Below are 12,166 nucleotides of genomic sequence, written 5' to 3'. Positions count from 1 at the left end.
ATTTGATTTGATATATGCCTTTGCGAATGTTAAACTCCACCCTGTGGCATATCGATCTGCAGGTATAACAGTGAGATTGTAGACTTGGTTCATCAGGCTGACCCCCAGTCTTCTCTTGAAGTTATTGAGGGATGATGATGATTTGTCAATGTGAAGATATAGATTTCTAGAGTACTATACCTCTGTGTCTGAACTCTTTATGACAGTTAAAATTAGGTGAAATTAAAGTTTTCTTCACTCCTCTCCAGAATTGAAATGATATCAATGATTACCTCAATTGATCAACACTTAAACAGTAATTTAAGAAGCAGAATGAGGACCTCTTTGGCCACCATGTAGACTAGATGTCCGTTCTGGAATATTGTCAGGCATTACATCCACTTTAACAAATGTACGTACATGAATTTGAAGTACATTTTACGTGATGTGGCGCAGTGGTTAAGGGCGCTGGGCGACGCACAATTGGCCTAGCGTCGTCTGGGTTAGGGGAGGGTTTGGCCGGTAGGGATATCCTTGTCTCACCGCGCACTAGCGACTCCTGTGGCGGGCTGGGCGCAGTGCGCGCTAACCAAGGTTGCCAGGTGCACGAAATTGGGGAGAAAAAAGGGGTCAAATAATGATTGCCTCGTTAGTCGCCTTATACATTTAATTGGTTAATTGTGTTCACCTGTATTGTAATTAACCTCCTGTTCGTTCTGTTTGAGAGAAAGAGATAAAGAGATAGAGAGATCCCACAGACCCACAAAGAATTTGAAAACAAATCCGTTTTTGAAAAACTCCCATATCTACTGGGTGAAATTCCACAGTGTGCCATCACAGCAGGGAGATTTGTGACCTGTTGCCACAGGAAAAGGGCAACCAGTGAAGAACAAACACCATTGTAAATACAACCCATATTTATGCTTATTTATTTTCCCTTTCTGTACTATTTGCACATCTCTACAACACTGTATATATATATAGATGATATGACATTTGAAATGTCTTTATTCTTTTGGATCTTCTGTATGTGTAATGTTTACTGTTCACTTTGCATTGTTGATTTAACTTGTATTGTTTATTATCTACCTCACTTGCTTCGGCAATGTTAACACATGTTTCCCATGCCAATAAAGCCCTTAAAATGTATTGAATTGAATTGAGAAAGAGAGAGAGAGAAAGAGAAAGAGAGAGAGAGAGATTGTAACTTACTTAGAGTTGCATACTGTATATACCTGTCATAGCAGGCAGGGACACCGTAGGGGTTGTGTCCCAAATGCCACCCTATTCCCTATACAGTGGCTTGCGAAAGTATTCACCCCCTTTGGCATTTTTCCTATTTTGTTGCCTTTACAACCTGGAACTAAAACAGATTTTTTGGGGGGGTTGTATCACTTGATTTACACAACATGCCTACCACTTTGAAGATGCAAAACATTTTTTATTGTAAAACAAACAAGAGATAAGACAAAAACACAGAAAACTTGAGAGTGTATAACTATTCACCCCCCCCCCCCCCCCCCAAAGACAATACTTTGTAGAACCACCTTTTGTAGCAATTACAGCTCCAAGTCTCTTGTGGTATGTCTCTATAAGGTTGACACATCTAGCCACTGAGATTTTTGCCCATTCTTCAAGGCAAAACTGCTGCAACTCCTTCATGTTGGATGGGTTCCTCTGGTGTACAGCAATCTTTAAGTCATACCACAGATTCTCAATTGGATTGAGTCTGGGCTTTGACTAAGACATTCAAATGTTTCCCCTTAAACCACTCAAGTGTTGCTTTAGCAGTATGCTTAGGGTCATTGTCCTGCTGGAAGGTGAACCTCCATCCCAGTCTCAAATCTCTGGAGGACTGAAACAGGTTTCCCTCAAGAATTTCCCTGTATTTAGCATCATCCATCATTCCTTCAATTCTGACCAGTTTCCCAGTCCCTGCTGATGAAAACCATCTCCACAGCATGATGCTGCCACCATCATGCTTCACTGTGGGGATGGTGTTCTCGGGGTGATGAGAGGTGTTAGGTTTGCGCAAGACATAGCGTTTTCCTTGATGGACAAAAAGCTCAATTTTAGTCTCATCTGGCCAGAGTACCTTCTTCCATATGTTTGGAGAGTCTCCCAAATGCCTTTTGGTGAACACCAAACGTGTTTGCTTATTTTTTTATTTAAGCAATGGCTTTTTTTCTGGCTAAGCCCAGCTCTGTGGAGTGTACGGCTTAAAGTGGTCCTATGGACAGATACTCCAATCTCCGTTGTGGAGCTTTGCAGCTCCTTCAGGGTTATTTTTGGACTCTTTGTTGCCTCTCTGATTAATACCCTCCTTGCCTGGTCCGTGAGTTTTGGTGGGGGGCCCTCTCTTGGCAGGTTTGTTGTGGTTGGTGCCATATTCTTTACATTTTTTAAAATAATGGATTTAATGGTGCTCCGTGGGACGTTCAAAGTTTCTGATATTTTTTTATAACCCAACCCTGATCTGTACTTCTCCACAACTTTGGCCCTGACCTGTTTGGAGAGCTCCTTTGTCTTCATGGTGTCGCTTGCTTGGTGGTGTTCCAGACCCTGGGGCCTTTCAGAACAGGTATATATATACTACATATACTCATGATGTAAGAGATCATGAGACACTTAGATTGCACACAGGTTACAGACACACACACACACACACACACACACACACTCTTGAGCCCCACCCCTAAGCCACCTGTACTGCAGTGAGTCAAAAGTTCAGAAGGGTACAATCCCAGATAGGGTGGCCAGTAGACTCTATAAAGGACTCTAACTCACTACAACTAACTTACCACAACTTCAAGACTCACAGCATCTACTGAAGAGCAGGACAATATCATCAACACTAAGATTTAAAAAACACTGAAGTCAATGTCTGCTTCCTTCAGAGGCTATTAGAGGGAAGTGACTGAGTTCATTACAAAATGGCTTCTGGTTCATCTTTCCAAGAGGAGGATCTCTCCTGTCCTGTGTGCCGTGACATCTTCAAGGACCCCGTTCTGGTGCCGTGTGGCCACAGCTTCTGTGAAATCTGTCTGCGGGAAACCTGGAAACAAAGGGAATCTCGGAAATGTCCGGTCTGCAAAAGAAAATGTTCCAAAGACTGGTATCCTCCTAACCTTGCTCTAGAGAGCCTGTGTGAGGCCTTCTCACAGTCACATATAGGTAGTCAGAAATCATCAAGCAAGATAAGCTCTGCACTCTGCAGTCTGCATGGAGAGACACTGGAGCAGGAGGACAAACAGCCTGTCTGTTTGGTGTGGCAGGATACAAGACAACTTAACCACAAACCGCTAGCTGAGGCTGTACAGGATCATAAGGTATCCATCCATATGTTCTTGTGTATTTTCAGCTGTCTAAAATGGTGTGTGTGTGTGTGTGTGTGTGTGTGTGTGTGAATGCCTAAAAAAATAATAGCTTATTCCTGTAATGATTGTGATTTGATTATTGACAATAAAGCGTAAAGCTAGAACACAGATGCTCTGTCCATAGTAACACTAGAACACAGAGGCTCTGTCCATAGTAACACTAGAACACAGAGGCTCTGTCCATAGTAACACTAGAACACAGAGGCTCTGTCCATAGTAACACTAGAACACAGATGCTCTGTCCATAGTAACACTAGAACACAGAGGCTCTGTCCATAGTAACACTAGAACACAGATGCTCTGTCCATAGTAACACTAGAACACAGATGCTCTGTCCATAGTAACACTAGAACACAGATGCTCTGTCCATAGTAACACTAGAACACAGAGACTCTGTCCATAGTAACACTAGAACACAGACACTCTGTCCATAGTAACACTAGAACACAGAGACTCTGTCCATAGTAACACTAGAACACAGAGACTCTGTCCATAGTAACACTAGAACACAGAGACTCTGTCCATAGTAACACTAGAACACAGATGCTCTGTCCATAGTAACACCAGAACACAGAGACTCTGTCCATAGTAACACTAGAACACAGAGACTCTGTCCATAGTAACACTAGAACACAGATGCTCTGTCCATAGTAACACTAGAACACAGAGACTCTGTCCATAGTAACACTAGAACACAGAGACTCTGTCCATAGTAACACTAGAACACAGAGACTCTGTCCATAGTAACACTAGAACACAGAGACTCTGTCCATAGTAACACTAGAACACAGATGCTTTGTCCATAGTAACACTAGAACACAGAGACTCTGTCCATAGTAACACTAGAACACAGAGACTCTGTCCGTAGTAACACTAGAACACAGAGACTCTGTCCATAGTAACACTAGAACACAGAGACTCTGTCCATAGTAACACTAGAACACAGATGCTTTGTCCATAGTAACACTAGAACACAGAGACTCTGTCCATAGTAACACTAGAACACAGATGCTCTGTCCATAGTAACACTAGAACACAGAGACTCTGTCCATAGTAACACTAGAACACAGAGACTCTGTCCATAGTAACACTAGAACACAGAGACTCTGTCCATAGTAACACTAGAACACAGATGCTCTGTCCATAGTAACACTAGAACACAGAGGCTCTGTCCATAGTAACACCAGAACACAGAGACTCTGTCCATAGTAACACTAGAACACAGAGACTCTGTCCATAGTAACACTAGAACACAGATGCTCTGTCCATAGTAACACCAGAACACAGAGACTCTGTCCATAGTAACACTAGAACACAGAGACTCTGTCCATAGTAACACTAGAACACAGAGACTCTGTCCATAGTAACACTAGAACACAGAGACTCTGTCCATAGTAACACTAGAACACAGATGCTCTGTCCATAGTAACACCAGAACACAGAGACTCTGTCCATAGTAACACTAGAACACAGAGACTCTGTCCATAGTAACACTAGAACACAGATGCTCTGTCCATAGTAACACTAGAACACAGAGACTCTGTCCATAGTAACACTAGAACACAGAGACTCTGTCCATAGTAACACTAGAACACAGAGACTCTGTCCATAGTAACACTAGAACACAGAGACTCTGTCCATAGTAACACTAGAACACAGATGCTTTGTCCATAGTAACACTAGAACACAGAGACTCTGTCCATAGTAACACTAGAACACAGAGACTCTGTCCGTAGTAACACTAGAACACAGAGACTCTGTCCATAGTAACACTAGAACACAGAGACTCTGTCCATAGTAACACTAGAACACAGATGCTTTGTCCATAGTAACACTAGAACACAGAGACTCTGTCCATAGTAACACTAGAACACAGATGCTCTGTCCATAGTAACACTAGAACACAGAGACTCTGTCCATAGTAACACTAGAACACAGAGACTCTGTCCATAGTAACACTAGAACACAGAGACTCTGTCCATAGTAACACTAGAACACAGATGCTCTGTCCATAGTAACACTAGAACACAGAGGCTCTGTCCATAGTAACACCAGAACACAGAGACTCTGTCCATAGTAACACTAGAACACAGAGACTCTGTCCATAGTAACACTAGAACACAGATGCTCTGTCCATAGTAACACCAGAACACAGAGACTCTGTCCATAGTAACACTAGAACACAGAGACTCTGTCCATAGTAACACTAGAACACAGAGACTCTGTCCATAGTAACACTAGAACGCAGATGCTCTGTCCATAGTAAAGTCTCAATGTTTCATATGTAGGAGGAGCTCCAGACTGCCCTGAAGCCCTTACAGGAGAAACTGGAAGTCTGTAATAAAGTTAAACTAAGCTGTGATCAAACAGCTTGGCATATTAAGGTAAGAATGAGTTGTATTGATCAGAGGGGTTTCATGCTTACATTCCACTCCTTGTGCAAACATTACAATCTGGACTTTGTTTGGCGTGTCAAGGAGTGGAACGATAGCAGATAGAGACTGGTATCTAAGATTCCTTATAGAACCAAAAAGGGTTCTATTGCTTGCTTCCTGTGTGGAACTCCTCGACATTCTATATTAGAACCCTTTTATAGGGTTCTTTGATCAGAACCCTAGAGCAGGGGTATTCAACTCTTACCCCTACGAGGTCCAGAGCCTGCTGGTTTTCTCTTCTACCTGATAATTAATTACACACACCTGTTGTCCCAGATCTTAACCAGTCGCTGATTAGATGGGAGAAATCTTTTAAAAAATGCAGTTGAACTGGCTTCGAGGTCCAGAGTTGAGTTTGAAGTCCCTGGAGGTTCTTCTTCACTGAACCAAAATGGGTTCCATATAAAACACTGCCATTTATGAATTATCGCTACTACTAATAAATAATCACTGAACCAGAGGGGACGAAACCAGGAGCAAAAACATGAGTTCATCTGCACCAATCAGCATGAGTTCATCTGCACCAATCAGCATGAGTTCATCTGCACCAATCAGCATGAGTTCATCTGCACCAATCAGCATGAGTTCATCTGCACCAATCAGCATGACTTAATCTGCACCAATCAGCATGAGTTCATCTGCACCAATCAGCATGAGTTCATCTGCACCAATCAGCATGAGTTAATCTGCACCAATCAGCATGAGTTCATCTGCACCAATCAGCATGAGTTCATCTGCACCAATCAGCATGACTTAATCTGCACCAATCAGCATGAGTTAATCTGCACCAATCAGCATGAGTTAATCTGCACCAATCAGCATGAGTTAATCTGCACCAATCAGCATGAGTTAATCTGCATCAATATGTTACGTTCGTTGGGTGAATTAGACCAAGGTGCAGCGTGGTAGGCGAACATCTTACTTTTATTTAAAATGCACATTATTATTATTATTTTTTTTTTAAGTAAAGTTCTGCAGGCTAAACAACAATTAACAAAATCAAGATCCCACAAACTAGGGTGGAAAACAGGCTGCCTAAGTATGATTCTGTCATGAGAATTTAGTTCTCAGTGTTCATAAACCCAATTGAATTGATTACTCAGCCTGATACCCAGAATTTGTAGGAAACTGCTTGTAAAGAATCATATGGAGGCCCAGCTATAATTGTCAGGAATGTTTATTTAGAGAGCTCTGGTCATAATACCATGTACATTGGTTTATATACCGCTCATTTCGTCATAAATGTCCCTCCTCCTCTCAGATACAATGGCAAAATAGTTCACAAGCCTTCTCACATTGTCTGCCACCTGTTAAACAATCTACTACAAGCCCAAGGTCTCTCCCCTCCCTGGGTAGAGACAGGATGTCCTGTAAGGAACACAGTATTCCTGCCGGTCTGACGATAGCTCCATTCGTTTCTAACAAGGAACAGAAAGTCCTTAATCTAATTCTTGACTAAAACTACACTCATTAGATTTAGTGTTATGATTCTAATAAGATTCATACAATCATACAGTGACAGGGTAGTATTCCGTTAGTTATATTTCTACGTTAAATGTAAACATCATTCAGTCGTAATTCCTAAAACATCCCATAACAGATTCCCAATCAGAGACAATGATAGACAGCTGATTGGGAACCATACCCGGCCAACAAAGAAATAGAAAACTAGAATGCCCACCCAAATCACACCCTGACCTCACCAAATAGAGACATAAAAAGGCTCTCTAAGGTCAGGGCATGACACAGTATGCACAAGTTAATTTGCACCAATATGCATGAGTTAATTTGCACCAATATGCATGAGTTAATTTGCACCAATATGCATGAGTTAATTTGCACCAATATGCATGAGTTAATTTGCACCAATATGCATGAGTTAATTTGCACCAATATGCATGAGTTAATTTGCACCAATCAGCATGAGTTAATCTGCATCAATAAGCATGAGTTAATCTGCACCAATAAACATGAGTTAATCTGCCAAATGAAGACCATAAACTGTCAGACATATAATTCTCATGATGTAGAACAACAATTTACATGCAGTTGTTGTCATCAGCAGCCGAAAGAGATCCCCTTATAGCTCTGGGTTTACTGCCAGACTGAGCAAAACATAGATGGTGTGTTAAAAGTAATGTAATCATTAACTAGAGTATCGAATCACAAAGACGTGATATACATAATTTATTATAGGCAAAATATTTTATACTGTACCTCCTGTCAGTCAGCAACAGTCTTCTAATGGCTTCATGAAACACAGTCCCCTCCATTGACTCCACACTGAATACTGAAATAAAAGTTAAATCCTTAAGAGTCTATTGAGTGTAAAACTAACAATGACTCGATAATCCACGCCTTCTGGGAATGTTATGACGTCATAAAGTTATGGGCGGAGTTTTGAGTCCGTCTGTCTGCATTATCCAAGACATATGCCATATGAGGGTGCAGTGAGATACGGGATGGGTTGGACGATACTTTTCACATCAATCATCTTGAAAAGGCGTATACTTAAAAACTAGAAATGGACCAATCCTCCATCGTTAACACAATGAAAAGGTCAAATACTTTATTATGTAAATGTTGAAAGTGTGTGGGGGGCGACGGAGAGAAACAAAATGGTGCAGTTTGAGGCCATGTGGCGGAGAGGGATGTGGGCGCTGGGGATGAGGGGTGTGGGCGCTGGGGATGAGGGGTGTGAGCAGGTGGAGATGAGGGGTGTGAGCAGGTGGAGATGAGGGATGTGGGCACTGGAGATGAGGGATGTGAGCAGGTGGAGATGAGGGGTGTGAGCAGGTGGAGATGAGGGGTGTGAGCAGGTGGAGATGAGGGGTGTGAGCAGGTGGAGATGAGGGGTGTGAGCAGGTGGAGATGAGGGGTGTGAGCAGGTGGAGATGAGGGGTGTGAGCAGGTGGAGATGTGGGGTGTGAGCAGGTGGAGATGAGGGGTGTGAGCAGGTGGAGATGAGGGGTGTGAGCAGGTGGAGATGTGGGGTGTGAGCAAGTGGAGATGAGGGGTGTGAGCAGGTGGAGATGAGGGGTATGAGCAGGTGGAGATGAGGGGTGTGAGCAGGTGGAGATGAGGGGTGTGAGCAGGTGGAGATGAGGGGTGTGAGCAGGTGGAGATGAGGGGTGTGAGAGATGGAGATGAGGGGTGTGGGCGCTGGAGATGAGGGGTGTGGGCGCTGGAGATGAGGGGTGTGGGCGCTGGAGATGAGGGGTGTGGGCGCTGGAGATGAGGGGTGTGGGCGCTGGAGATGAGGGGTGTGGGCGCTGGAGATAAGGGATGTGAGCAGGTGGAGATGAGGGGTGTGGGCGCTGGAGATGAGGGGTGTGGGCGCTGGAGATGAGGGGTGTGAGCAGGTGGAGATGAGGGGTGTGGGCGCTGGAGATGAGGGGTGTGGGCCGCTGGAGATGAGGGATGTGAGCAGGTGGAGATGAGGGGTGTGGGCGCTGGAGATGAGGGGTGTGGGCCGCTGGAGATGAGGGATGTGAGCAGGTGGGTCTGGACAAATCAGACTATCAAAAAGGCTATCATCATCTAGTCCTCTCACTGTCTCCAGAGTCAGGCCCAGGACACAGAGAGGCAGATTAAGGAAGAGTTTCAGAAGCTTCACCGGTTTCTACGAGAGGAGGAGGAGGCCAGTATAGCGACACTGAGGGAGGAAGAGGAGCAGAAGAGTCAGACGATGAAGGAGAAGATTGAAGAGATGAACAGACAGGTATCATCACTTTCAGATACAATCAGAGCCATAGAGGAGGAGATGAGAGCTGAGGACATCTCATTGCCGCTGGTAAGGACTAATATCTGAACAGTAAGTAGATTATTGTGACTGATTTGATTTTACATTTTATATGCATTATTCATTTCCTATTTTGCCCCCTGGCAGAACTACAAGGCCACAGTGAAAAGGTAAGTGATCTGCCTCCTGTCTCTCTTGACTCTGTGGTTCTGAACCCAACACCCACAGCAGCACTGACTTGACTCTGTGGTTCTGAACCCAACCCCACAGCAGCACTGACTTGACTCTGTGGTTCTGAACCCAACACCCACAGCAGCAATGACTTGACTCTGTGGTTCTGAACCCAACCCCACAGCAGCACTGACTTGACTCTGTGGTTCTGAACCCAACCCCACAGCAGCACTGACTTGACTCTGTGGTTCTGAACCCAACACCCACAGCAGCACTGACTTGACTCTGTGGTTCTGAACCCAACACCCACAGCAGCACTGACTTGACTCTGTGGTTCTGAACCCAACCCCACAGCAGCACTGACTTGACTCTGTGGTTCTGAACCCAACCCCACAGCAGCACTGACTTGACTCTGTGGTTCTGAACCCAACCCCACAGCAGCACTGACTTGACTCTGTGGTTCTGAACCCAACCCCACAGCAGCACTGACTTGACTCTGTGGTTCTGAACCCAACCCCCACAACAGCACTGACTCCTTAATGTTTATCTCAGAGCCCATTTCACACTGCCGGATCCACAGCTGGTCTCAGGTGCGCTGATAGATGTGGCCAAACACCTGGGCAACCTACAGTTCAGAGTCTGGGAGAAGATGCAGGGGATTGTGAAATACAGTAAGTATCATTTTATTTACCTACAATTTCCTTAATTTATGATATTTTTTAAACAGTAAAACACTAATGCATTCAAACAAACCGGACGAAAGCAGGTACTATGATATTCTGTCAAAAAATATATTATATTAAAACCCTTTCTTGTATGTAATAGTGTTCAAAAACATTAACCACCTTTTAATCAATAAAGTGTATCAACTACTTACAAGTTCCCCCTGTCCTGGTGTCAGTCCTGGTATCACGACCAGTTCTAATCTCTAGTTCTGTCTGTTCAGGTCCTGTGATTCTGGACCCAAACACCGCTTACCGATATTTCGTCCTGTCTGAGGATCTGACCAGTCTAAGATTCTGTGCGAGTCAGCAGCTTCCTGACAACCCAGAGAGGTTTGATTACAATGCATTGGTCCTGGGCTCCGAGGGCTTTAACTCAGGGACACACAGCTGGGACGTTGAGGTTGGGGACAGCACAGTCTGGTCCGTGGGTGTCGTACAAGAGTCTGCCCAGAGGAAGGGAAACATGAAGCCTGAAAGGTGGATTGTGTATTATAGTGGAGGTAAATACAGAGCATGCCCCGCATCAGGGCCAGGTGTTCCTATCACAATGAGACCAAAACCCCAGAGGATCAGAGTGCTGCTGGACAGGGACAGAGGACAGCTGTCATTCTCTGACCCTGATAATAACACACACCTGCACACATTCACACACACTTTTACTGAGCAAGTCTTTCCAGCCGTAGGTCACGTCTCTAAAGTTCACCGTCTGAGGATCGTACCAGGGAAGATCTCCATAAAGATGGAGTAGACTCTCAAAACCGTCTGTGGAGTCCGAACGGTTCGGCTTACAAACTATTATGACGACTCGATGGAAAGATGAGACTCTCACGAACATGTACATGTCGGTTGTTTTCCTCACAAGACTCATCTAAAGGTCCCCATGTACAAGTCTTTGTTTTAATTATGGAAGTGCAATGCCTTCGGAAGTATTCAGACCCCTTGACTTCTTCCATATTTAGTTACATTACAGCCTTACTCTAAAGTCAATTTAATAAATACAAATTCTCAATTCTCTAAGGAACAAACTGCCTTAGGAATGTTTTGGGAAACTATCTGTTATTCAATGTGTTTCTATTGGCTAATAGCAGTAAGGACTATCTGTTATTCAATGTGTTTCTATGGGCTAATAGCAGTAAGGACTATCTGTTATTCAATGTGTTTCTATGGGCTAATAGCAGTAAGGACTATCTGTTGTTCCACGTAGTGAATCTGTTATTCAATGTGTTTTAATTGGCTAATAGCATTAAAGGCCAAGTTCAATTTTTCATAAAATTATATATTTTTTCTTTTGATACTTCAATGAGTCTTAACATTCTAAATTAAATAGCTAAAGGATCCTTAGAATGAACTTAAAACACCGACCAGTAACGTTTCAACTAACCCTAACTTATCTACGTAGGGTTAAGGTTAGAGCTAGTGTTATAGGGTTAGTTGAAATGTTCCTGAATGTTGCTGATAGTCTGTAAATAGTCTTCATCTACAAGATGGCCTATGAAAATTAAAGTGTTTACCCCCTATTTACTTGGGTTGAACCAATGCATTTTCATGTAGTAGCTATTTTGGTAATAAACAGTCATACATTCTATTTTCTGTGTCAAACGTTTTATATTCCACCAAACACACACACAACATGTGGTTTGTTCAGCATGTTGCTATTGCAGCTATTGAAGTTCCACCCATCTTGTGAAACGTCATGGTCTGAATGAGAATAAAAACACGAACAACACTTCAACGGCT

The 12,166-nt window shown here is 43.5% G+C and overlaps 1 protein-coding gene across 2 annotated transcripts; it reads left to right on the top strand.

Moving 5' to 3' along the window:
• The first annotated feature begins 2,912 nt into the window (after positions 1-2,912).
• LOC139386703 (zinc-binding protein A33-like) lies at positions 2,913-11,177 on the top strand. 2 transcript variants are annotated; one of them, XM_071132528.1, is made up of 6 exons: positions 2,913-3,308; positions 5,645-5,740; positions 9,354-9,584; positions 9,681-9,703; positions 10,257-10,375; positions 10,651-11,177. In XM_071132528.1, the coding sequence occupies exons 1-6, from the start codon at positions 2,913-2,915 to the stop codon at positions 11,175-11,177; spliced, it is 1,392 nt and encodes a 463-aa protein (XP_070988629.1). The 2 variants fall into 2 exon arrangements, with proteins under 2 accessions (XP_070988629.1, XP_070988628.1); XM_071132527.1 differs by lacking the exon at positions 9,681-9,703 and having other exon boundaries at positions 9,354-9,594; positions 10,238-10,375.
• Positions 11,178-12,166: the final 989 nt, after the last annotated feature.

The sequence above is a fragment of the Oncorhynchus clarkii genome, chromosome 28 (genome assembly GCF_045791955.1).
Source record: "Oncorhynchus clarkii lewisi isolate Uvic-CL-2024 chromosome 28, UVic_Ocla_1.0, whole genome shotgun sequence".
NCBI classification, from domain to species: Eukaryota; Metazoa; Chordata; class Actinopteri; order Salmoniformes; family Salmonidae; genus Oncorhynchus; species Oncorhynchus clarkii.
The sequence above is the reverse complement of the archived record's forward strand: the minus strand, read 5'-3'. Positions and strand labels throughout refer to the sequence as shown.

Excerpts from the sequence above, each read along its gene's own strand:
- LOC139386703 (XM_071132527.1), top strand. The coding sequence starts at position 2,913 with ATGGCTTCTGGTTCATCTTTCCAAGAGGAGGATCTCTCCTGTCCTGTG. Across the intron at positions 3,309-5,644 it reads AGGCTGTACAGGATCATAAG|GAGGAGCTCCAGACTGCCCT; the intron begins GTATCCATCCAT and ends TTTCATATGTAG. Across the intron at positions 9,595-10,237 it reads ATTGCCGCTGGTAAGGACTA|TCCTTAATGTTTATCTCAGA; the intron begins ATATCTGAACAG and ends AACAGCACTGAC.